Here is a 23703-nt window from a genome sequence, read left to right on the forward strand (position 1 = left end):
TAAAATCAACATGGCATGTAGTATAGAAAAAACATTGCTGCTTTCTGCAATTCTCTTTTATTGCTACAGAATGCAGAAAGGTAAAACAGTAAAGCCAAATGCAAATTAACAAATGGACAATGGTGCCTCTCACAGTTACTGCTACCATTTGGGTCTATCAGCTGCTAAGCTATCACCTGAATGAACAGGTAGAGTAAGAATAGCTATTATCCTGCCTGTATAAACAACAGTTTCTGACATTTTTAGCCTTTTTGGTTTTAGAATTATTTTAAATAATCTGTCTAAAATAATATGATTCATGTGGCTGTCACAGTCTCAGCTGGAACTTCTCAGTACACAGAATCAACATTTCAGCTACTAATTCAGCTGGAAAGCCAGGGTCAGGAAAGCTGTCAGCTCCATGTACTCACTGACTCATGACAGGAATGTCATTTCTGTAACCTTTCTTCTTGATCAGTTCTTAAGTGTTCAGCACAAGACACCTTGCCAGAGATGAGGCCAGATATTTAACCACTGTTTTTAAGAAACAATCTTTGGAGGGGTATAGACTAAAAAAATATCAAGTTATTTTTGGAGCAATTTCTTCCGTTTCTTTTTGTTGTTAAGTAACAGTAGATCTTGTAAGAACATTTCTATTAAAAAAAATACAGAAAAAAAAAAAAGAAAAAAGCTTCCTCACTAAAGCACAGGGTTGGGTTTTGCTTTAACTGCTCTTACAAAGTATCTGCGAAGAAGCAGATACCTCCTTCACAAATGATATACATAAAAAATTCAGCACAAGTTACTTCTGTAAATTCATGGCTATATCATATAAATAGCTACCAGAACGTAAGAGTGCCTGGGACAGCTGCTTACAGTGGAGCTTGCACTGATGTAGAGCTTTATAGAGTTGTCATTGATTCAGTTTTTCTATAAATACACACCACTTCAAGTACTTATTAATCATAATTCTATTAAGGAGAAAGAAGCCATTCAAGTATTTTCCAGGTGATGCCTCTCCAAAATCACAAGGGCAAGCCTGTTCAGCTCAGCCCTTTTCCATGTTAGGAAAAGGCAGTAACCTAAAAAACAATAACTGGTTCCTTCATTAGTTTTTATAATCCCCAAGGATTAGATCTAAGTGTTCTATACAGAAGCTTCCACGTGGCAGAGCTGTATGCTGTAACATTTCAGTTTTTCTGACAATCCTTTAACAGAATAAAGATGAATGCTGCCATTAGCTATTTCTTCCCACTTCTGTTTCCTATTTCTTTGCCCATTGGGAAATTTTAACTCACTCTTTTTTTTCTTAGTTTTAAGAAGTGTGAAGTTATACAAGCTATAAAAAAAACACAGTATAGCTTCATTACCTGTGTAGCAGTACCTACATGTACCACAGGAACTGTTTTACAACAGCTCTATTAATTCTTCCTTTCTCACTTGCAGATTTACGTTTTGGATTGACCTCACATATCAGATTAAAAGGAAAAAACTAAACTTTGCTGTATGCACCAATTCTTTGCTTCTTAAACAAAGCTAAGAGGAAACCAGAGGAGAAGAGTTTTACTGGTAAATCCACCCAGTACTTTTATATTTAGAACTTTGTGGTCTGTTTCATGTTAAGAACTGGTTTCTAAGATGTCCTCATTGTATTTCTCACTTGTAAAGGGTTTTTAGCCTACTTTAAAAAGTGAACATCACAAAGAACACTCAAAGTGACAAATGTGTCAAGATACACCATCTTGTGTAAAGATACATATCAAGAGATACATCATTCCTGAACCAATCAACGAAAAATTATCTTGACACTATTAATGTTTGCTGCTAATGTAAATAAAGACCACTGGAAGACAGGTGGCAACAGTAAGAATTAGAGTATAGCTACACTATTGCGAGTAAAGAAAGTATTTTGGATACAATTTAATGGAAGGGAACATTTATTCTTTCTATTCTCAGACACAGGAAAAAGGAAAGAAATGCCTCTCAACCAAGAAGCCATGAGAAGATTATTTTCCTCGCGGCTTAACATCTTAAACTTCCCAAGTTAGTTGGGCCAAGAGCTGCCAGTTATTCAGCTAATCCCATTCAACACCCAGGATTCAGACAGTATCCCATTTTATTGGTCCTTCCTTCCCCATTCCCAAACCCTTTAAAAATATTAAATAAAAAAAAAAAACTATTTAAAAATACAAGGTAGAGGAACAATGGATGGCAAAAAAGAGATCAAATTACCCTAAGCTGTCTCTTTGGCCAGTTAGTGTACTTTGGAACTTCTGTTAATGTAAAATATTGTGCCCAGTATAACATGGTATTTTAAAACCTGTATGCAGAAAAAAAAAATCAAGTGAGAACTTGATGCAGGTACTGGCTAGAAAATCTCCTGGCAGACAGAGATCAATATTTGCAATTTTTTTTTCCCCTTTTTTCCTTTTTTATATTGTTTCTATATAACAGAATGCCATTGCATTGACTTCATGCAGTCAATTTAAATTGATATTTAAAAATTTGTACTGAAGTACTTCTTAGGACTGCTTGTCATCTGCTTCTTTCACAGCTACGCCCCCTCCACCAAAAGACCATCTCAACCACAGCAGGTCCTGAAATCCTGCAAGCAAAGCAAGCTAAGTCCCAATTATAATCACATAACAAACGAATATCAGAAAAATTCTTTCCATTTTACTAATATTCTGTATCGTCCCTTAAATGTGATGAATTTTCTTAGTAACACTAGAGAAAAATAAGCTCATCAGCATTTTATAACCAGTGACAGCAAGCCACAGAATGGGTGAGACATGAAGTTCACACGAGAAATGTTGCCATAACCACAAATAATCTCATAACTCCAGAGAGGCACAAACCCAGCCCCCGCATCAGCTCTTTGGCCAATTCCACATACACACGGGCAGCAAATTTGTCATCTATATATTGTTTAAAATCTCATGTGAGCAGAAAAGGGCATTAAAGGTGCTTATCCTGGCAAGAGGGTCTACTCTAATAATAAAAATGTCTTCAAATGTCTAAACACAAAAGCTGTTTGAATTTGGAGCAAATTTCACACCGTACGCAGGAGGTCACTGCACTATTCTAAGAAGTGATGATATTACAGAAAAAAGACCCAAAATGAGGATAATTAACATGCTCTAGATGTAACCAAGAATCAAGAGACTATGAAAACAACTCTTGCAGAAATAACACCATGCATAGAATATATAATGTATCCAACATACATTCCAATACAACAGCTGCTATAGAATAAACTTAAATTCAAAACACCATCTTAATTCTGTATTACTGTTTATCACTGAAGTAATTTATGCTGTAATACGCTACAGCACCACGTTTGTGCCACACAAATATTTAAAAAGTTGGTTATAAATGCTCACATTTCTTCAGAAACATAATGAAGTACAGAAGGGTAATTTAAAATCATAACAGTTTTATGAGAAAATAGATAAGAATTCAGTGTTTTTAGTCAATATGCTAAAGAAAAACAGAATACTGCCATCTTCTGAATTACATTTTTATAAAATCAAATTAAAAAATCAATTACATTCTCACAGTGAGATAAAATTGAGTACAACCATTAAGCACAAAGAAGCAGATATTTAAATGTATTAAGTTACCTACAATCAATTTCGGAAATTAAATGCTTTGGCACCTTTGACAGTTCCATGACAATTCTATGCAGATATATGTATCCATCATGACACTAAGCATCTTTTTTTTTAAAAAAAAAAATAATTGCCTGCATTTCTAAATAGTGCAAAACCTGCATTCTGGGAAGGAGAGCTTTAAAAAGATTGCAGTTCTATCAGATGTCCACTAAAGCAGCCAGATTACTCAGATAAATCAAGTGAATCCCTCCTCCATGAAGGGATTAAGCTCTTAGGGACAAACAAAACTCAAAGGGCAACCTCTATCACCAGTACCATGCAAATATGTACAGTTTCAATAATATATTCTATGCACAAAAATAGCACCTGAAGGTCTCAGCATTTCCTAAAGCAAATTCCTGCAGTATTGATTTCTTTAAGAACAGCAGTGAAAAGTATTGGCTAGGAAAAGTATCAGCCTTAAGAATTAACAGATGAATTTAAAAAATATACCTTTTAATCCAATTAGTTAATGATTTAGAAGATAACACAGTAGCAAGTACACAGAAGTAAATTTTAAAATCCTCATATATGGCAGCAGATTTGGATTTAACCCTGCAAATTTAGTATTTAGTGAATGAAGACTTCTTGTGTGAAGCTTGCACATTCAGTTGATCATTAGAGGTGACAAACTAATATTCTATTGAGAAACTCATTAACACACTTGTAAAAAATAACTTACTATTTTTTGGAAAATACTCAGGCCATTTCCAAACCCTTGGTTGGCTTCTATCTGCTGGGGGCTTTTCCCCCTTCTTGCTGCTGCTTTTCACACCACAGTGTAGGGAGCAGGGTGCAGTTGCACAACCAAGTCAGTCAGCAGCTGTAAGCAGATATCCTTCAGCTGTTCAGACTGCACAGCTACAATCATCAAGGAACATTAGAAGTATTAAAAACCAAATTTCCCCAAGAGATAATGGGACCAAAGGGCTACCAAAAAAAATTGGAAATCACTACTATCCAGAGATAATATTCTAAGATTACCATGGCACTGAAAGATGCCCCTAGAAAAAAACAGTGAAACTTCTATGAAAAATCATGTTACACTTCTCTGTCACAATAAACTGTAAGATTCAAATGCTATACACTACTCTGCACTCAAGTGACCTTGGTTATCAGCCTGCACTGTTATTTACCCCTTCCAGTTGCAGTCATCAAGAAGGGCAGTGCAGAAGAGCCCTCTAAAAATTTACAAACTTGGGTCACAAAACATCTTAGGAAAACAAGGAAGCATAAAAGTACTCTGCAGAAAGAATCTGATTGAGAGAGAGGTTGGATGGTTCACTGAGGGTTACACTTAAGGCTCACGCTGGAATAAATACCAGCCAAGTAGACCATGCATGTAACCTCAAATATCTGTGTGAAACTGTTTGGTTTTTTCCAACCTTACTTTTACCACCAAAAGAAGAAAGTACCTAATATAAAATATTTTATACTAATACTACTACTGAAAGAATACTAGTAAGATTTAGACCTGTGAGACTTGGTATTGCTTTTCTTGTTGCTAAATTCTTGTTCAATAAGTTGCCTGATAATTATTTTCCTGCTAAAATACAGTTTTTTTTTTAAAAAGCAAACAACAAAAACACAAGTGAGTACAACAGGTTTCTTCAGATGATACAGGCAAACACAATCTAGTACTTAATGAAAACATAGTATCTCCTCTGATTTGCTAAACCACAAGATTAACTACTGCTGGATTTTACATCATTAAAATTATAGTCTTTAATAAAATTATAATCTTTAACTCTTGCTCAGCAAAAGCCATCATGTGCAATCAGCTTATCAGTAGGTAATAACTAAGTGAGAAATGTAGCATAGGATCCCCTGTACACATCTATTCATTGGATTTTATAATCTTACACTAATCTGAGCTACCATGTATGGTGTAAGGCAGCATGTTAAATTTGTTTGTGATAGGAAAACCTTACTAACAAATGACACAGAGAAGCTCTAGACTAGACTGCCTGCAGAAGCAGCAGAGGCTACTAAAAAAACTTGCAGAAATATCTGAAGTGAATAACTTAATTATCATTTCATACAGCCCCTGAGAGAGATGGAGGAAACAAATGCCCTCACGAGGCCTCTCCTAAGCCTATGATGCTATAGAGGAATAGCAGTGTAGTTACACAGACTTCATTTCCTATTACAGTTCCAGAGGCCTTGCCAAAACATGGCTGGCATCACAGAAACTTATGGACCTTAAAATATGCAGGCATGTTAATTCAGTGAGGCCCTGACCTGACTTCAGCTCAAGACTTCAGTAAGCACTGGACTGTGTCACAATTTCAAACACTCCCAGCAGTTATCTGAAGATGGATGGGCCATGCTTTCCCTCTTCAATGGAATAATCACAAGTTTTAGACTGTTTTAATCAGAAGGGTAACACAACTTCAGAAAACTGAGCTGTCTGATAAAGAGCACACACAGCATTTTTCTGACAAATTGTCTGTGTGGTCTGTATTATAGATTTAATATAAAATACAGTTACCAGTGATGATGTATACAATTTAACTTTAGAAAAATTATTGTATTATATAGTACTTATCACTATAGAAAATAAGGTTTTTATTTTGGCCTTAAAAAAAAAAAAGCCAAAGCACAGTAAGTCGTTTTTTGATCCAATTTCATTATGAAAACATAACTACATCTTCTCTATAAACCTTTATCAAGCCAATCACCACACACATTTATTAATGGATATCCAACTTTTTGGCTGCCAATAACATCTGGCTAATTTCTGTTCACAAGAGGTCCTGATTTGAAAATATGCATAAATCAAGTATGATTCTGTAACCCAAAAGTAACTGAATTAAAACTTCAACTGCTGTTTTCCATTATGGAAAAGTATCAAAGAAAAACACAACCATTCAAGGAAATAATATTCAACTTATGAAATTACTGTACCGAAATGAGATATGAACACTAAGTGGAAAATACTGCACTTATAATCACCATCTGCATATAAAGTTACTGTTCTAAACATAACATGAGAGGATATAAGAGGAAATAAATAAAAAACTTACTTTTATTGTACTGTATACAAAATTAGGGCTGTAATTAAGTGTTAGACTGCAGCTTATGTAGATGTGGCTAAGAGGGCTTATGAGTACCAGTCACGAGCAGCCTAACATTCTGCCTCAAAGCTCAGTACCAAGCACCAAGGCTCATGTAGGACCCTCAGTTACAAACCAGGCAGCCAGACTGAACAGAACCTAATATATCCCACTATTACTACCCAATAACTGCTTTCAATCTAACACAGACTTGTGTACAATGCTTTTGACTGAAAGGAGAGTTAGTGTTAGGTGCAGATACCATAAACATTTTGTCTTTCTTAAAGATAACATTCTCTTTTTCTGATATATTTTTCAGTCAGGTAACTTACTACAGTTTGGAGCAAAGCATACAGACTGAATGGATCTTCTGATTTGTAGGCAAAACCTTACTCTATTTTCTTCTCTTTTGTCATTACAGTCAGGGGCCAAAAATTTGCATGACCAAGGTTAATCTCACCAAAACCCACTAAATCTAAGAATTAGTATAATCTGTTTCCAGTTTTGTATCACAAATCCTCCCCAGCTCCCAAGACTTTATCACAATTTAAGGTCTGACCAACAAATAAAACAGCTGACAAAAATATAAGCAATAGCTTTGTAATAATTGAAAAGCATCCCTGAATTCCTTTAAGGGGTTTCTCAATGTCTTTCTTGCTCCAGAGTTACTAATATTATCTGTTTAGGAACAGTAACACTAAGCATGCCTCATCAGAAGAAAACCAAACCCAAATATAGCAAGAAAAATTGCTTTCTAGGACCCGGTGAGTTGCCCACAAAATCTTGCTCCTTGAAGACTGCAGGATGCCAAGAATTATACAAAGAGTCTCTCAAAGCAGAGCAAAGGGCATACACAATAAAGTGAATTTATTGTATTTTTTCTCCACTCAGGCATTTCTATTTCATTTTTACTGTTTATTTTATCTTTATGCACTTATCAAACACCCTCAGCTCTGGAACTTGTGTTACTGCTTTTCCCCCTACTGTTAAGCACGTCTTAGCAGGACATAAACTTGTTTAGTCTAACTCTGCCCATTTAAGGCTTGATGATAAAAAGGAAGTGTACATCCTTCTTTTAGTTCAGATGTATCTCTTCTCTTAATAATGCATCTTCTAATCTTTCAAAGATTTTACAAGATGCATTCAATTTAAATTCTACAGATCATACTGCAATTCATCTTCAAGCATTTACGTAGTTCCTCTGATTTCCAGCAGTTATTTTGATGACATTATTCAAACACTTAAAAAGTCAGCCAAACTATAGGTTTAGCTACCTTGATAAAGGAAAACCCTTAAGGTCTTCCCTTCTGCTTGAGGTTCCTGTAAAAACATTAAAAGCAACAACTTCCCTATTCTACTCTAAGAAAGGATACTGCATTCCCATTCTGTCTTGCACAGGAATTTAAATAGGAGCAGACAAATAGTCACAGTAAGGGAGTCACAGCTAATTATTGTTATAATTTGAGTTAAACCTTAAAAAAATTTGGTTTTAACAACCATACTTCATTTAAAGTATCTATAGATCAGCTTTAGTTTCTAATAGCAGAGTGAATTCATACATTTTTTCCTCAGTTTTCAGCTGCATGACTATTTTAAGACAGTTTCCTTAGACAGATTTATAATGAAGATAGCAAATAGGTAATGAATTTGGACATCTTCACCAGAGTAATTGGAAACATTTAGCCAAATTTTGAGAATATGTTCAAGGAAATAAAGAATAATTGTGCTGCACCACTACACAGGAAGCCCAAGATCATTCCAGAATGTGAGGGGGGAGAATGTAGTAGAACTACCAGTAATACATTTTTCCAATAGAGCACTTGTAGGCCCTGTTTAATGAAAAATAGGAAGAGAATTACAAAACATAGCCTTAAGGTAAGTGACATTGTACTACTTCAAATAATACTCAAGAGCAGACAGTGTCTGGTCTATAACAATGCTATGATGGATTAATAATGGATTAAGAACAGCCACTTTATAATGAAGTCTGAATCCAGATGGAGCACTGACTGTCTATGGGACAGAGTGGCATTAAAAGTCATGCATAATTCAAACATAGTGTATACAATTTTACTGGGCAAGCAGAAGGCTTTTTATACTATGAACATGCAACAGACCACAGTTTATAGAAATAAAAAGACCCAGATACAATATATATTTTCATTATCTCAACTCTGATAAGCTGATGTTGAAGTAATCCTCTCTAAGCTTTTCAAAGCTAGCTTGCCATACCTTAGCAATCAAATATTATTGAGTTTATAATGAAGTTTAATTAGGTCAGAGTATGTTTTGGTTATATTGACTCTCAAATACATAACAAATGTTCACTCAGCACTAAAGGTAATGAAAATTAATGAACTCTGATCTAGTGTATGCAAATGTAGCTTAAGTCTGAGTAACTTTTTGTTTGTATTTTATTAACTTGAAAGTAGACAGATGAGCAGTAAGGCTTCTCCAGTTCAGAATGCACTAATAAATGATCATTTGGAAACCTTTATTTTTAGCAGTAACAACTGTTCTAGATACCAAAACAAAATAACTCTTCTGAGGCTTTGTATATGGAATTTTATCTTCTTTAGGAAGTGTTTTACTATTCTAGCTAATCATGTATTTGGTGTATGTTCCTTCTCCTAAATATAAAAAGAAAAAAAAAGCAACTTCTATGACTTTGGAACAAAATTTGCAAACAAATGACCGCAGAGAAATGCACATCAGTGCCTTGTTTCTTCTTCTGAACAGGATTTTGCTTACATAAATGTAATTTTATTCTGAAAAGTGCAAGTTTTATATTAGGTCTTGTCAGCTTTTTGCTCTGGACACCTCCTGATTTTCTTATGATTTGATAAGACTCATGAGGCACATGGTATCATGCATCACCATTACAAGATTTCAACTACTTTACAGTTACCTATTTCACAATAACCATTAAAAATATGTTGCTTTTACCTATGTTGCTGAGTGCTGCACAGAAACATCTCCAGGTAACAGTGTCCATCACCACCTTGCTTAGTACTATGTTTAACAACCCAACATTCTCAAAGAGCACTTGGCCTACAGATACTAAATGAATAGCCTGATTCCAAAAATGGCCCAAACATAGCTGAAGAACTGGCCACCTGAGCCTGGCTGAGGAGCACAAGCCCTTGCCCTTCTGCACTCCACCAAGCTCAGAAGAAGGTTGCACAGATGGGAGACCCAAGCTTCAAAGTTTAGATATCAGAAAAGACAAAAGTGGCAGCAGCAACAAGGAATGAAAGCACAGGCAGAAAAATAGGGAAAGAGCTCAGAATTGAGGTAAGGAGAGACATAGTGTCTGCACAAGGAGGACTACAAAGTGTAGAGCTATAGTGGGTGTTTTAAACACCAAAAAAGTACTTAGCCCTGTAAGATATTGCAATCTGTCTCTGATTCTTTGCTACAGTTCTCCAAACTATAAGAGAACATATATAAAATCTGAAGTTTTTGTCTAAGCCATGTTCATTACATAATTTCTGTGAACCAACATGTATATGCAAATCAGTCTATAAGATAGCATTTTAAGAGCACAAGCATGAAGCACACTACAGACTGAGATAACCCTATAGACTGAATACAAGGCAACCCTTCTGCTGGGGACCAAAATGAACATATACATGTTAGATAAGCAGTGCATTTTCCTTTAAATACAGACTCCAGTGGCCTCATATATTCATTCCTTCACAGTCTGCTGGCCACATCTGTCACAAGTTATCACAAATTATTTGACACTGAGGGGATTTACAAATCCATTTCTTTAAGATGGCAATAAAATTAGCCAAGGTGGATCAGCTAAGTTTAATAAGCCAGTTTATCAACTCCTGAAGCATCAGTCCAGATCACTAAGGAAATACAAAGCATCATTTAGCATGCTTAGGTTACCAATCCTTGTCCTGAATCAACAGAACTCCAACCAACATTTCCTGTGAAAGAAAATTCTGTCTTTATGACTCCTCTAGGAAAGACAGGTGTGTTTGTGCAATGGTCAGTCATAAAAAAAAATTAAAGTCTCTGTTTATAAAAAGAACGTAGGAATTATGATGTTAATTGGTGGGAGACCCATATGTATGTACTTTCCAATCTATCCAGTCTTTAAATAGTTAATCCACTCTTTCTTTGCCAACCCCCAGCCTCTCCATGACAAAGGTGGTGAGCAGACACATTTACATGTATGGGAAACTTCAGACAGAGTAGAAGACAGCCAGATCTTTCTGTTGGCAAGTGCAAAGAAGAGACACATCCCTGAGGTGATGCCTGTGAAGCCAGTGCAGCAGCTACTGCAGGATGCACATCAGCAGCTGAGCGAGCTGGAAGAACTGGAGTCATTCATCTAATTATGTAAACCAGGAAGTATCCTGCACAGGAAAGTCTCTTACACTTATTTGTTAAATACATACTCTATTTAATAAAAAAACCCAAATTTTATTACAGACCCTGAGGAGATTTATTATCTGTAAAAATTTAATAATATGCAATTACCCCCAGTTAGAATCTAAATCTCTAATAGGGAACACATGTTCAAATCTTTATATTCTTAGCCACTGCACTCTGGAAAAAATGTTTTCATGGATTTGAAATGATAAATGCAAGTGTACCTTTATGTCACAACTTTACATTAAAAACAGCATGCATTGCATTTTTCTTCATAATTACACTTATTAATACTTTGTGATTCAACATCCACCAAAATAAACAGAAAGAGTTTGTTCCTTACAAATTATTTTTTCAAGTCAGCAGACATCAGTTACTGTATTCATTTTTTAAAAAATAATAAAACAAGTTGTCTCAACTTTACTTACAAGAACAATTAAAAATTCACAAGTCAAAACCAGTCTTTTTACAGGACATTTGTACACACATAATAAATTGTGCAGCTTTTATAAAACCTGTTTTCTCATGTTGTCTTCACATCTGAAGTGCATGACAGAGTAGCACAGCTGTATGAGATATGGGTATCACTTCAGCAGGGACAAACATAGATTACTCACTTGGATTAATATCACACTACACAGTTTCACAACACCAGCACTAACCACCACTGCCATAACTAAAATAAAATTTCTCATACAGCTGTGCAGTGGGATAAAGGGTCAGGTTCTAAGTGCTGCAATCACAATGCCCTTTAAGTCTGATAATTACTTACTAATAGGAGATTCTCTGCTTTACAATAGACTGTGACTCTGACTTTTATTTTTCTCTTTAAACATTTTACTGCATATTAATTTTCTAGTAATAAGTAGAACAAGTTATTCATGCTATGTATAAAAACAGTACAACTGTAAAGGTGAATGTTAGTTTCAGAGTGCCCATAATAGCCATACTTTAGTTCAAAGAGGTGAGGAGGAAAGGCAAAAAGGAAAATTAAATTACTCACACTTGTATCCAGGCTGCAGATACTGATTGTATCTTCATCTTGAGTACTCTGTTTTCGTTTTTTCTGTAAATAAAAAAAAAAAAAGAAAAGCTCAGTTTTGGTGAGCACTACTAACCACCACTTGCTTGATCTTGAAGTCATACAAATACATATATGCAGATAGTTAACTATTTTTTCACACTATAAACTCCTTTTTCACAAGTTGAAAAGCTACTTTAATACTAGCATATTAATAAATTATATGCTGTTCCTTTTTCTGCTCAAAGACAGTCAGGTTCACTTCAATTAAGAAACTTATTTCTATCTATTATCATATGTAATTACTGAATATAAATTATTGAATATTATCAATTATTGAATACCTTGGCACTTGATATGAACTTTTGTCATGTCAACGAGACTGTCAGGAGAAGTAAATCATATTTTGTGTTGAAAGCCTCTGCTTAGATTTTTCAAAACATGCATTCAGGAATCAAGTACTATTCCCAGACAGTCAATATTACATAGCAAGGATAATAGGTGAAATGTACTGCAAGAATTACTTAACATATTTGGATTCCAGTATCCATGCCAGTGGTTTAATTCTCCTCTATATTCAAGTTTTGTTTTGGAAAATCGTAAGTCATTCTTCATGTAATTTCAAAGGTTCACCACAAGATTAATCTTAATGTCTTTCAAAAAAGAGGTATGAAATTTCATTTAACAGAACTCTACCTTTACTACCAGGACAGGAAGATTTAGGAAACAAGAGAAGTCACAGAATACATGATCCTTATTTATTCAGCTGCGTTGTCTTCCACTGTCAACTAGAGATAAGCATTCACTGATAATAAAAGCTGGAATTCAGTCTACGGAAGTTAAAGATGAGCAACTTAAACAAGAAAACCTCATGCAGATGCCATACAGAGCTCCTGACTTACGAGATGATGAAAGTTGAGCTAAAATGCAGAAGCAGGACACAGTGTCAGTATTTTTTAATTATTAATAACTACATAAGTATAAAAACTGTGTCCCCCTTCCTAGTACCCATGCCCCTTGCTCTTTTGAACCCAGGAGGTATTATTCCATCAAGACAGTAAAATAACCATTGCATCTCCTAGGTTAAGCATACATGCTTCAACTCAGAACTTTCCTTGATGAACAGAGATAAAGAATATTAAACATAATACCCAGAAGGTTTTATTTAATGCAGTTTTAAAATTAAACTTTAGGTGTTGAAACTCATTGTTATTCCTCATTAGTTTTCAGCAGATCTATGACTGTTTATTTTTTGTTATTTTTTAAGAAGTAACTCATCTCACATTTTTCCTACTGATAATTTTAAAGCCAAGGACAGCTGCATTTTAACATCATTATTATTAAGAAGCAGAAGCTGGATCATGAGTTCTTCACATTACACAATGTGAAGCCTTTTTTGACAAGGAATTCTTTGCCCTCAGACAATCAAATCCTTCTTACTATTACAGTACAGCTTTTTAGCCACAAAGGCTAAAAATGGGCTAGAAGCTGGGCAGAGAATGGCTGAAGAGAAGGACTTGGGGATGCTGATTGGTGAGAAGCTCAACATGAGCCAGCAATGTGTGCTTCAGCCCAGAAAGCCAACCATATCCTGTGCTGCATCAAAAGAAAGTTGGGCAGCAGGCTGAGGGAGGTGATTCTCCCTCTCTGCTTCACCCTTGTGAGACCCCACCTGGAATACTGTGTCTATTTCTGGAATCCCCAACATAAGAAGAACATTGAGCTGCTGGAGTGAGTCCAGAGCAGGACCATGAAGATGACCAGATGGTTGAAGCACCTCTCCTATGGAGACCTTCTGAGAGAGTTGGGGTTGCTCAGCCTGGAGAAGAGAAGGCTCCAGGGAGACCCTATAGTAGGAAACCTTCCAGTATCTGAAGGGGGCCCACAGGAAAGCTGAGGAGAGACTTTCCACAAGGGTATGGGGAGTAGGGGCAATGGTTTCAAGCTGGAAGAGGGCAGATTTTGAATAAGTATTAGGAAATTCTTTAGTGTGAGAGTGGAGAGATACTGGAACACGTTGCCCAGGGAAGCTGTGGTTGCCACACCCCTGGTCTAGTGGGAGGTGTCCCTGCCCATGCAGGAAGGTTGGAACTAGTCCCTTCCAACCTAAACCATTCTGTGATTTATGAAATGACAGAACAGGTACAAAAATAGTGTAAGCCGAAGGCTCAATCTACAAAATATTAGAAAAAAGAGCAAATTCCAAAAGAATAATACAATAAAAGGTCACTACAAAAAGAAAAGGTTAAGTTAGGTGCTTGACAACAGTCTGGGTTCCCAATAAACTCTATATACAAATCAAATTTAAAAAAAAAGTCTCTCTATGAAATAAATACTATGCATTTTGGAACTGTAACAAACTTTTTCTACACTGGAATAGATGCAATGTCATTGTTAATGGACTGTGACAAATGAACACACACAACAAATAGGTAACTCCTTCATTAAGTAACTTGATTGAAAGACTCTTATTGGTGGTCACATGGCTACAGATTAACACAGAATGTGGCATTTCCAACACAGGCCAACTCTAATGAAAGGGGAATGAGACTGTAAATTACATAATATGAAGTAAAATCATGCTAGCAAGGCTACAGGATTAAAGTGAACTGGAAGGAGACGGGACATCCTGTTACTGTAGAAGAAAAGTTACACAACAGCAGCAGCTACATGTGGGCTTCTGACTGCTCCATTTCAATGGGGGTCCAGAGGTCCAAAACACAGAGGTACCAATGACAAACCAGCACCCATAAGGACCAGTGCCCAAGGTAAGGTAAAGCACAGCATAAAATGTAGCAAGTAGTAAATACTAACATGCTCCTTTCTTATTTAGAGACAACCTCTTTGCTGATTTAACTAACTCTCAGTGCATTAGGAACAAATTAGTATCACCTGTGATACTAAAAAAAAAGGGATGAAAAGACAGGTAAATTGTAAGAAAATCAAATACATACTGAATGAGTCTGGGACAGCCTCTGCAAAGCAGTTCCCTTGCTCTGCCTTACTGTGCTAATCAAAGGATCACTCCTCACTTTATTTTAGATGTTCTACATTCTGAAAAGTAACACATACAAAATCTATCAGCATGTATACTATACTACTCTTGTTAAATGGAGGTTTGCAAATATTATACTGCTTGTGTTCTCTGCAAGTGTCTCAGCCTCTATGCTAAATAATTTTATACAAATATCGTCAACCACTGCAGGCAAGATTAATGTTTTAGATTTTCAAAGAGTTTCAAGGGCTATTATACATTATCAATGTATAAATGAGGAGAGGAGGGGAAACACCATGGCAAAAAAAAAAAAAAAATAAAATCCAATAATCGAGCTACCAGATAAATTTCTTTGCCCATAATAAGTGGATTAGAAACAAAGGTTGCAGTGGATATTGTGCAGGGAGCATAAGATGTTCATTAAATTAATCCCTTCTCTTCACAAGGATCTTTTTCCCAAAGGAGTTAAAAGTCCTGACTCGGCTTCCACAGAACAATCCAGGTGAACCCTGAATCTCTTATGTTCCAGAAAATCCCCCCTTAAGTGTTACTTTCCATTTCAAACTTTAAAGCACATGGCACATCAAGTAACACAAAGTCCTCAATGGTCTTCTGTGTATTTCTTTCACAAAAGGTCCTTGGGGATTTTTTTTTTTTTAATTAAAAATAATAATAATAACAACAACAGCAATCATAATGAAAAATACAAGCCCCTAGACCACAATGACTGGGTGTGTAACAAGTCTGAAACTTGATCCCTGTTTGTGATACTGTTGTCTAAAAAGAGGTGATTACATCCATAGAGACAGAACACTTCCTGGTCTTAATACAACAGGAAAGAGTTGTTCTCAATAATTATCATCTGACAGGAGATGAAAAGTAAGATATCCAATTATATATTAAAACTGTGATTTAATTAAAAGAATTAGAGCAATGGGTTAGCATCCTCTCTCTATGATCATTACAGTTATCAATACCAGAGACTTATACTCTACAACCAGGGAGATGAAATGCAGAGATGCACAAAAATAGCTTGACTAAAGAAAAACTTCTTGTGTACAGGGAAGGAAATGCTTTTCAGAAAAATCGCTGACTTTTGCTAAATTAACTATCCATTCTAATTGCTCAGAAATGGGCCTGCACACACACTGGCATGAAAACAAACAATAGTTCAAAATAATGGTTTTGCATAGGCACATATTATCTTAGACTTTCTAAGTCATATACAGACTTCTTTCAAAACAATTACAAAACAACACTTTTTTAGCCCTTTTTTCATACAGAAATCCATATAACAAATAAGAATCCATTAATTTTACCAAAACAGGCTCCACACCCCCAGACCAAAAAAAAACAAAAAAAAAGAAAAATTATAAAAACCATTTAGTCATTCTGTACTTCAATTTGTTTTCATATTAAAATAGCTTAAAACTTAGTCTTTCCAGAATATGCACCTGGGTACACTGAAACACTGCTAATTGGAAGAAAGTAACTTTGGAAAAAAAAAAAAAAAAAAGAGTTCTACTATATGATTTGAATAAATGTAAGTAGGCAGAAATGCATACTTATATGTAACAATACACCTTCTATCAGACTGAGTTAAAAAACAACAGCAACCAGGGGAAAAGACTATGAGGAGATGAGGTATAGCCAAAAATAAAATCCAAAAGGAATTAATATTTAAGGAGAGGATAAACCAGCCCAAATACTTAACAAAATGTCAAACACCATAGCCAAAAAAAGGTTCAAACCACGGTCTGAAGGGCAGAGTATGTCTGCAAGAAAAACAGTTCTACTACATGTTGGGTTACATGTCGGGTTTTTTTAATTTTATAAAGCAATCAGTATCTCCTTAGCCAGCTGAGAGCTCACTCAGTCTACATGGAACCTTTGCACCAAAAGACTGATGATGAACCTCTGCACTAGGAATTGTAGTCAATGTTTAAGCAGCTGGGAACAACGCAGAATAAATGTCAATTGAGACATCAAGTCCCAAAATAACCCAGACTTTCATGTGAATTTCTACTCAGTGTTTTTATACAACAATCCTTCAAAACATCCATTTAGCTTATAAATTCTCGTTATATAAAAATAATTTTTATCAGCAAAACTCCCATGTCACATTCAAATATAGTAGCAATTCTAAGTACCCTTCTAATTCTTAAATAGCTAGCATGTACAGAAGTTGATAAATTCAAAAGAATATTGAGACATGACAATTTTTTCCTTTGCAGTTTCTCAGTAGTTCTGCACTTATCAATAACATGTTGATCACCTCATTAAAAAGCCCTGAAAAATACCACTTGCCAGGACCAAACTTATTCCTTTAATGACTCCAAAACCTCCACCTGCTTTTACTTCTAAATTCTCCTTCAAGTTTTCATTGTTTCCATTTCAGGTCACATTCAGGTAAAGGCAAAGGCACCAAGCAAAGGTATCAAGCTCCCAATTAGATCACAGAGTATGGAGGATTCAGTCAGGACAGAGCCCAGTCATGAGGCACAAACAGCACAAAACAGATGTTAAAAAGGTGTGCCAGAAGGGAGGTAGGAGGAAAGTAATAATGACAAACTGACTGGGGGGAAGTAGGCAATAATTCAAAACTCCAGACTAACTTAAAATATTTCCCAAAGTTTCAAAAATGACACAGCCAGAAAACAGAAAATTTAAAGTACTTCAGTTGGGTCTTTCTAATACAACAGGAGGGAATTCTGACTGAATGCTTCAGGATTTTTCTCACCTGTTGTTATCACTCAATTAACAAAATATGCCTTGGATCCAGCTTGAAGTGCATGTAAAATTACTAGGCAAAAGATTAATAACCTTCTATCTTAAGGTTAGCTGAATTATCTCTAATTTAACATTTCCTGCCACAGGTGGTGGGATATAACATTGCAGAGCAGGCTTCAGAAGTGAAGAGGCAGCAGCAGTGTCACATTACCCTGCCTCAAGCCTGAATGCTCGTGGTACTGAAACAAGAAAAAGACTCACACAGGATTACCCATTTTCCATCTTATCACACTAGTGCTGCACTGACATTCAAGTATCTAAAATAAAACAGAACTTTGGCCTGGCTGATACAATGCACAGTTCTAGAAAGAAGTCCATACAGAGCAAGACCATGTCATAGCAATCACATCAGCACCTCTGCCTTCAATAACCAGTGAAAAACATCTGAAATTCCCTGCTGAATATGGCATTCCTCCTATATTTGATTCAGAGCTAACAAATTCAAATCTCACAACCGAGTGATAAATCAACCTCTAGTTTAATCTAATTCAGAGTAGGATTAATATTCTGTCATCTTTTAAGGCCAGGCCTCTTTCCACTTGACCATAGCCTACCACCCACTTTCATGTCAGTACCAGTGCTCCTCCCTGCTTCTTTTCCACTTCCGTGGTTATTCCACTGACAATTCTAAGAGCTGGAAGACAACAGACTCAAAGAATTTTTCAGAAGTACAGTGTCTTTTTTTTTTTTTTTTTTTTTTTTTTTAGCTAAATGATGCTCCACACATTTGGGAACATAACTTCAGAATAGAAGAAGAACTCTAGTATGAAATTTTAAAAAAATAACAGAACTTGTAACCCTGCACTCTAGTATCAGTTCTTCATGTTACATTACCAGAAAGAACTCGCTAGGATCTGAAGAAAACTCGAAATTCCTGAGTTTTACAACAAAACTGATTTCCGCTGCCCTCTGCTGTTCAGAATAACAACGATGTCACAGGTTTCTTTTTCTCAAGAGTGACTCAAACATTTAAACAAAAGCTTTATTCCCTTTCAGTGAGAAACAGTCAGAGATTGTACACTTTACATAGCGTCTGGTACAAAGCTTTGCTGGTTCTGCTTCCCACTCTGCACGTGTTCAGCTGGCAGCCTCTTAGTACATTGCTGTTAGCAACACAACTTGGTTTTTCTTAATGTCACAAGCAAAACAAAGAAATGGAAAAACAGACTCTGCTCTAAGTCTGTTACAACACAGCAGAAAATTCTGAAATGGAATCAAGGTTTTTTATGGCACTTAAGACCTTGCCACTGAAACTCGGTATCTGAGCACTTCTGAGGAGTCTCACATCTCTGCCAAACAAAATGTCAGCTCCTTTTCACCTTCCTCTGAGCACAGAGATCAAGCTTAAATTCTGCAGTGCTTATTGTGATGGACTCGAGATTTTCCGGTCTGTGTAATATAAAATGAACACTGAAGTGAACAATGAAATGAAAGTTATATTCAATGTGTTTAACATTAACAACAGGAAATGGGTGTGCATGTACGGGATGCTGTAAGGACAAGGATCAGCAGAGCTTTGTTTGAGTACTGGTATTTATTCTATCTTTATTTAACCTTTTTCCTTCCCCTTTTCAGAAGACAGGGAGAGTATCAGTCATTAGAATCTAGCAGAGAGCTAAGTATGCTCTGAAACTTTTTCACATTTTATTACGAAGACTAAATCAAAATCAGATAAATTATACTGTTGTTTCTTTCTCCGTAGTAGTTCTTTGTTACGTGACTGAAAAGCAATCTCTATTATATGATCCTTTCTTGTCAGAATGAAGACTCTTATATAAATCATGCTTTTAATTAACACAATCAATATCTATGGGTTCTAAATTCATCTAGCACACAGGTTACAATAAGATGCAATTTAAAAGACTACTTGCACTGTTGAGATCACTAACAGTTTTCAGCTGGGATCTGCCAGATCCAATTCTTTGTGCTCCCAAGAAACATAATCAGTCAGCATGCTAATAATCCCTGCATTTCTCTGCTTTTGACAAGCTGATGTGATGAAGCTGCACTTCATCAGCCTTGTGTGCTTCTGTTGAGGGAGTTTATTATAGATTTTGTAAAAGCAAAAATAGTCAGCCCTGGGCTACATTAATGCTCTAACTCTACCCTTAAAGGTTTTGTGCACTTGAAGGCATGGGGACTTCCTCTCACTGGGCAGCAGTGGCCTGTACCTGCTGCAGCTGACCATTCAGTCACAGCTGTCAGCCACTACATCTGGTTCCAAAACTGATACATCTGTGTATATATAAGAGGCAAGACTTTTTCCTTTGAAAAAAAAAAATCACAATTACATTTTCTCACTTGAAAAATGGATTAATTCAGATATTATATTAAAATAATAATAATAATCTGTTTGAAGGTTTTATTGTTTTTCAGAATGTCAGGAATCTAACAGAGTTTCTTATTGTAAAACAGAGCTTCAATTTCTGATGCTGTGCACAGCAAGGGAACCACAGAAAACAAAATGAAACTATTCCCATAAACTAGATCTCTCCATGGCATTCAGTTGTTTTATATTTGCATAAACTGGAGTAATCCCTTATTGTTCTAATACCCTACTGTTAGTGTGCTTTCCTCAGGCTCCTGCATTCAGCATCATTATGCTGTTGTACTTTTAAAACCACAGACAGGTTCCTGGCTTTGATCTAGGTGCCTCAAGTGCCCTTCTTCAGCATTCATAGAATAGATAAAATGGCTGCACCCAAAATGTACCTTTCTGCAGATAAAATACTGCTTTCACTAAAATTACATGTTGCTGTATCTATTTTTGAGTTATATATATATATATATATATGTGTGTGTGTGTGTGTATGCTTCAGCTCCATTTCTCAGGAAACAAGGTTTATGGGATATTGGTGGATATCCCTGTGACTCTTGATTCTTGTCATAAAAGTTGTTTCCTAGTTTCAACCAAAATTGACAAAGGGATAAAAACTTCAATCATTTTGGACAAAGTATATGGAAAAGGAGACAGAATTTGCACACAACTTAAAACATATCAATGTGATATCAGCAGCATTAGTGGACACTAAACATCTGTGTGATTTTACATCATGAACATGCATCTCCCTGGTGTTCCATGAAAACCGGGGCATTTATTAATTTCTTTTGCTATAAGTGAATTATTTCTAAAATAGCACAGCATGTATGCGTATTAAGTACATCCAAAACAACTACACCAATTTAACACTACAGCTTTTCTCCTATAATTGTATGTTCTGTTCTAACTCTGTTCTACTGCTTAATTAACATTATAATCAGTACATATTCGCCCACAAAACATTTAACCTGAATCTCCCTTGCTGTGAAATAAACCCACTTATTCCTGTACTACCCTCGGCAAACACAGAGAACAAGTAGCTTCATAATGGCTCTCACTGACTTATAGCTCATATAAAGTCTTCTTTTTCTACACACAACATGGACGATGTTTTTTAAACTTTCTTCATAGGCTTTATTTTATTTATATGTTATCAATCTTGCCACTTTTCCACCCAAATCTCCCCAAGCTGCAATGTCTAAAACTTCACTCTGTTTTCCAGGTGATAGCACAAACACGCTGCAGAACAGAACCATTATGCACTGTAAATACACTGTAAAAAGGCTCTGTCACAGCTTTCACTTTGACAATGGACAGACTTATGCATGTAGCTATTAATGTTCTCATTTAAACTTCAGCATCAGTCAGAATCCTAATTTTCACATTAGGAATCAGAAGCAGAGATATTTCTACGTGTAGGATTAAAAACTAAAAACAAACCCACCATCCTGCAGCAATGAACTGACAGCATAGAGAGAGAAAAGTAAACTGTCATCCATCCCATTGGGAACACCAGAGTGTATTATCTAAACTCTTCAATCAATTTCTTCCCTTAGAGAAGGAAACATTCCTGCTGTGCAACATTTTCATTCCATTAATACCCAGTTTTAAATCCTGTCATGCTTGAGAGCAGTATCTATGCAATTTCAACTTGCTAGCAGTGCCACCCACACAAACAACAAAAAGACAATCACAGATTTACACTTACCTGATGATGCACAAAAAGGCAACACCACACCATGAGGTAATTTGTACTGTACTCAGATTTTAGGAGGTTTATTCAGCGTGACAGAGAAAAGTCTTTGCTACAAAAGTAGTCTTTCTGTCTCTCCTTTTCGGCAGGAACTCCTCCCCACACAGCCTCTCACTTTGCTCTCACTTCCTGTCATGCAGTGTACTGCAAATGTCAGAAACTGAGTGATATGTGTTGTCCTATCTCCTTCATGGCTTTTCCTCAGGGACTGCTTCAAATACTATTTTAAACATGGAAAGTTGTTTGGAAAACTGCTAAAAAGTGAATGACACCTATATGGTAAAGGTGTCATTAATGTGTTTTTAAAGTAATAGGTAGGTTTGGGGGGGCTTTGTGACTGAGTGAAACACAGTCCATCTTCTACCTGTGTAACCTCAGTCTTAGCCAGCATCAATAGGCTTTAAACTCAAAGGTGGACAATTATCTCCAAATGTAGATACCAGAAAAGAAAACAGTGGGTAACCCCAAGGTAGAACTTTTAAATATTTAGTTCACAGAAAAACTTAAGGTATTTTAGAAATTATAAAATGTGCTAAATGAGAATTCTTCAGTTGAGGTATTATGGCAGGAACTCAGCACAGAATGTTTAGGATGAACCCAGAGTTAAGGCCCAAAAGAGAGCTAGGCCAAGTGCCCAAGTTTTGCATGCCAAAATGTGTCAAGAAAGTGTAAAGTTCGATTCCGTCCCTGGCAGTTCAATAAAACTGATGAAAAAAACTCCTGATCCTTCAACAATCTTGATAGGCAAGACTTTAGCAACTGCATCCTGCTTCACAGAGCTGGTCTGGCCCTGACAGTTCCCAGTTCCATGATTATAACCAAGGAGAGATCCAGAGGCTTGACCTCACTCCTTTTAAGAGCTGGGAGAGCTGCTCACTGGTAGCAAATGTGCTGCAAGTCTTCCACATTTGCCCATCCTATCTCCCATAGTACAAACTACATTGAATTTTCATGGACTCCAGTGGTAATGCTTCGGAGAGCTCTAAGACGTGCTTCGGAGAGCTTCCCAGAACGTGAAAGATTGTCACACATTTCTGAAGACATTGAGAAGAGAATAATTCTTGTATTGCTTATATGGCTGTGGTAGCCCTGAAGCAAGTGTCACACCAAACTGCACCGATCACCGCACAACTGAGCACCCTCAGAAAGCTCTGTGATTCTCTTCTCCCATCTTCATGTATGCTTCCAGTCAGGGCATGAAATCTAATCTGGTAAAACAGATGTAACTGCTCTCATTTTATGACTTTTCCACAAGGCTACTGGTTCGCTTTGGACTGGAAGTTTCTGAGAGGACACAGTGATTATTGAAACTTAGGCTACTTCTTTAAAGGATATTTAAGGTTGTGAACCACTGAAAATTTGGAATAGTTCTTGAAAAAGACTTTCAAAATCTTGTTGGAGAGCCTGCCAGCACAGAGACAGATTGAAACTGCTTTCTCCTTGTGTATTAGGAGCTTTTTAAGGATGCTAATTTTAACTCTTATCTGAAAAGCTTTACATAAAACCGCAATGCAGAGAGACAGCACCAGTGTACAATTTCTGAATCAAAACCAGTGTAATAAATATTTTTAAATGTGTATTTTACAGAGTGTTAGAATGTTATCTCAAATCATGTTAGGATCGTATTATATGGAGTGCTTAATATAAATTCTGTTATATTTAGTATCCCATTTCAAGACGTTGCAGAACTCAGGAATTAGGAAATCTGTCATGAGTGGAATTTAAGAGCTTCAACAAATCAGAATTTACC

At 36.1% G+C, this 23703-nt stretch overlaps 1 protein-coding gene across 2 annotated transcripts in view; it reads right to left on the reverse strand.

The window, feature by feature from the left end:
- ARHGEF3 (Rho guanine nucleotide exchange factor 3) overlaps positions 1-23703 on the reverse strand; it is a 102943-nt gene that overhangs the window by 39635 nt on the left and 39605 nt on the right. The window contains exons 1-2 of one of the 2 annotated variants that reach the window (XM_071755853.1): positions 21909-22049; positions 12078-12140 (exon numbers count right to left, since the gene is read on the reverse strand). In XM_071755853.1, coding sequence (XP_071611954.1) covers positions 12078-12140; positions 21909-21941 — 96 coding nt within the window. In that variant the 5' untranslated portion in view covers positions 21942-22049. Of the gene's footprint in view, positions 1-12077; positions 12141-21908; positions 22050-23703 lie in introns of those variants that run through there. The other variant, XM_071755852.1, reaches the window with a different exon arrangement.

The sequence above is a fragment of the Heliangelus exortis genome, chromosome 12, assembly GCF_036169615.1.
Source record: "Heliangelus exortis chromosome 12, bHelExo1.hap1, whole genome shotgun sequence".
NCBI classification, from domain to species: Eukaryota; Metazoa; Chordata; class Aves; order Apodiformes; family Trochilidae; genus Heliangelus; species Heliangelus exortis.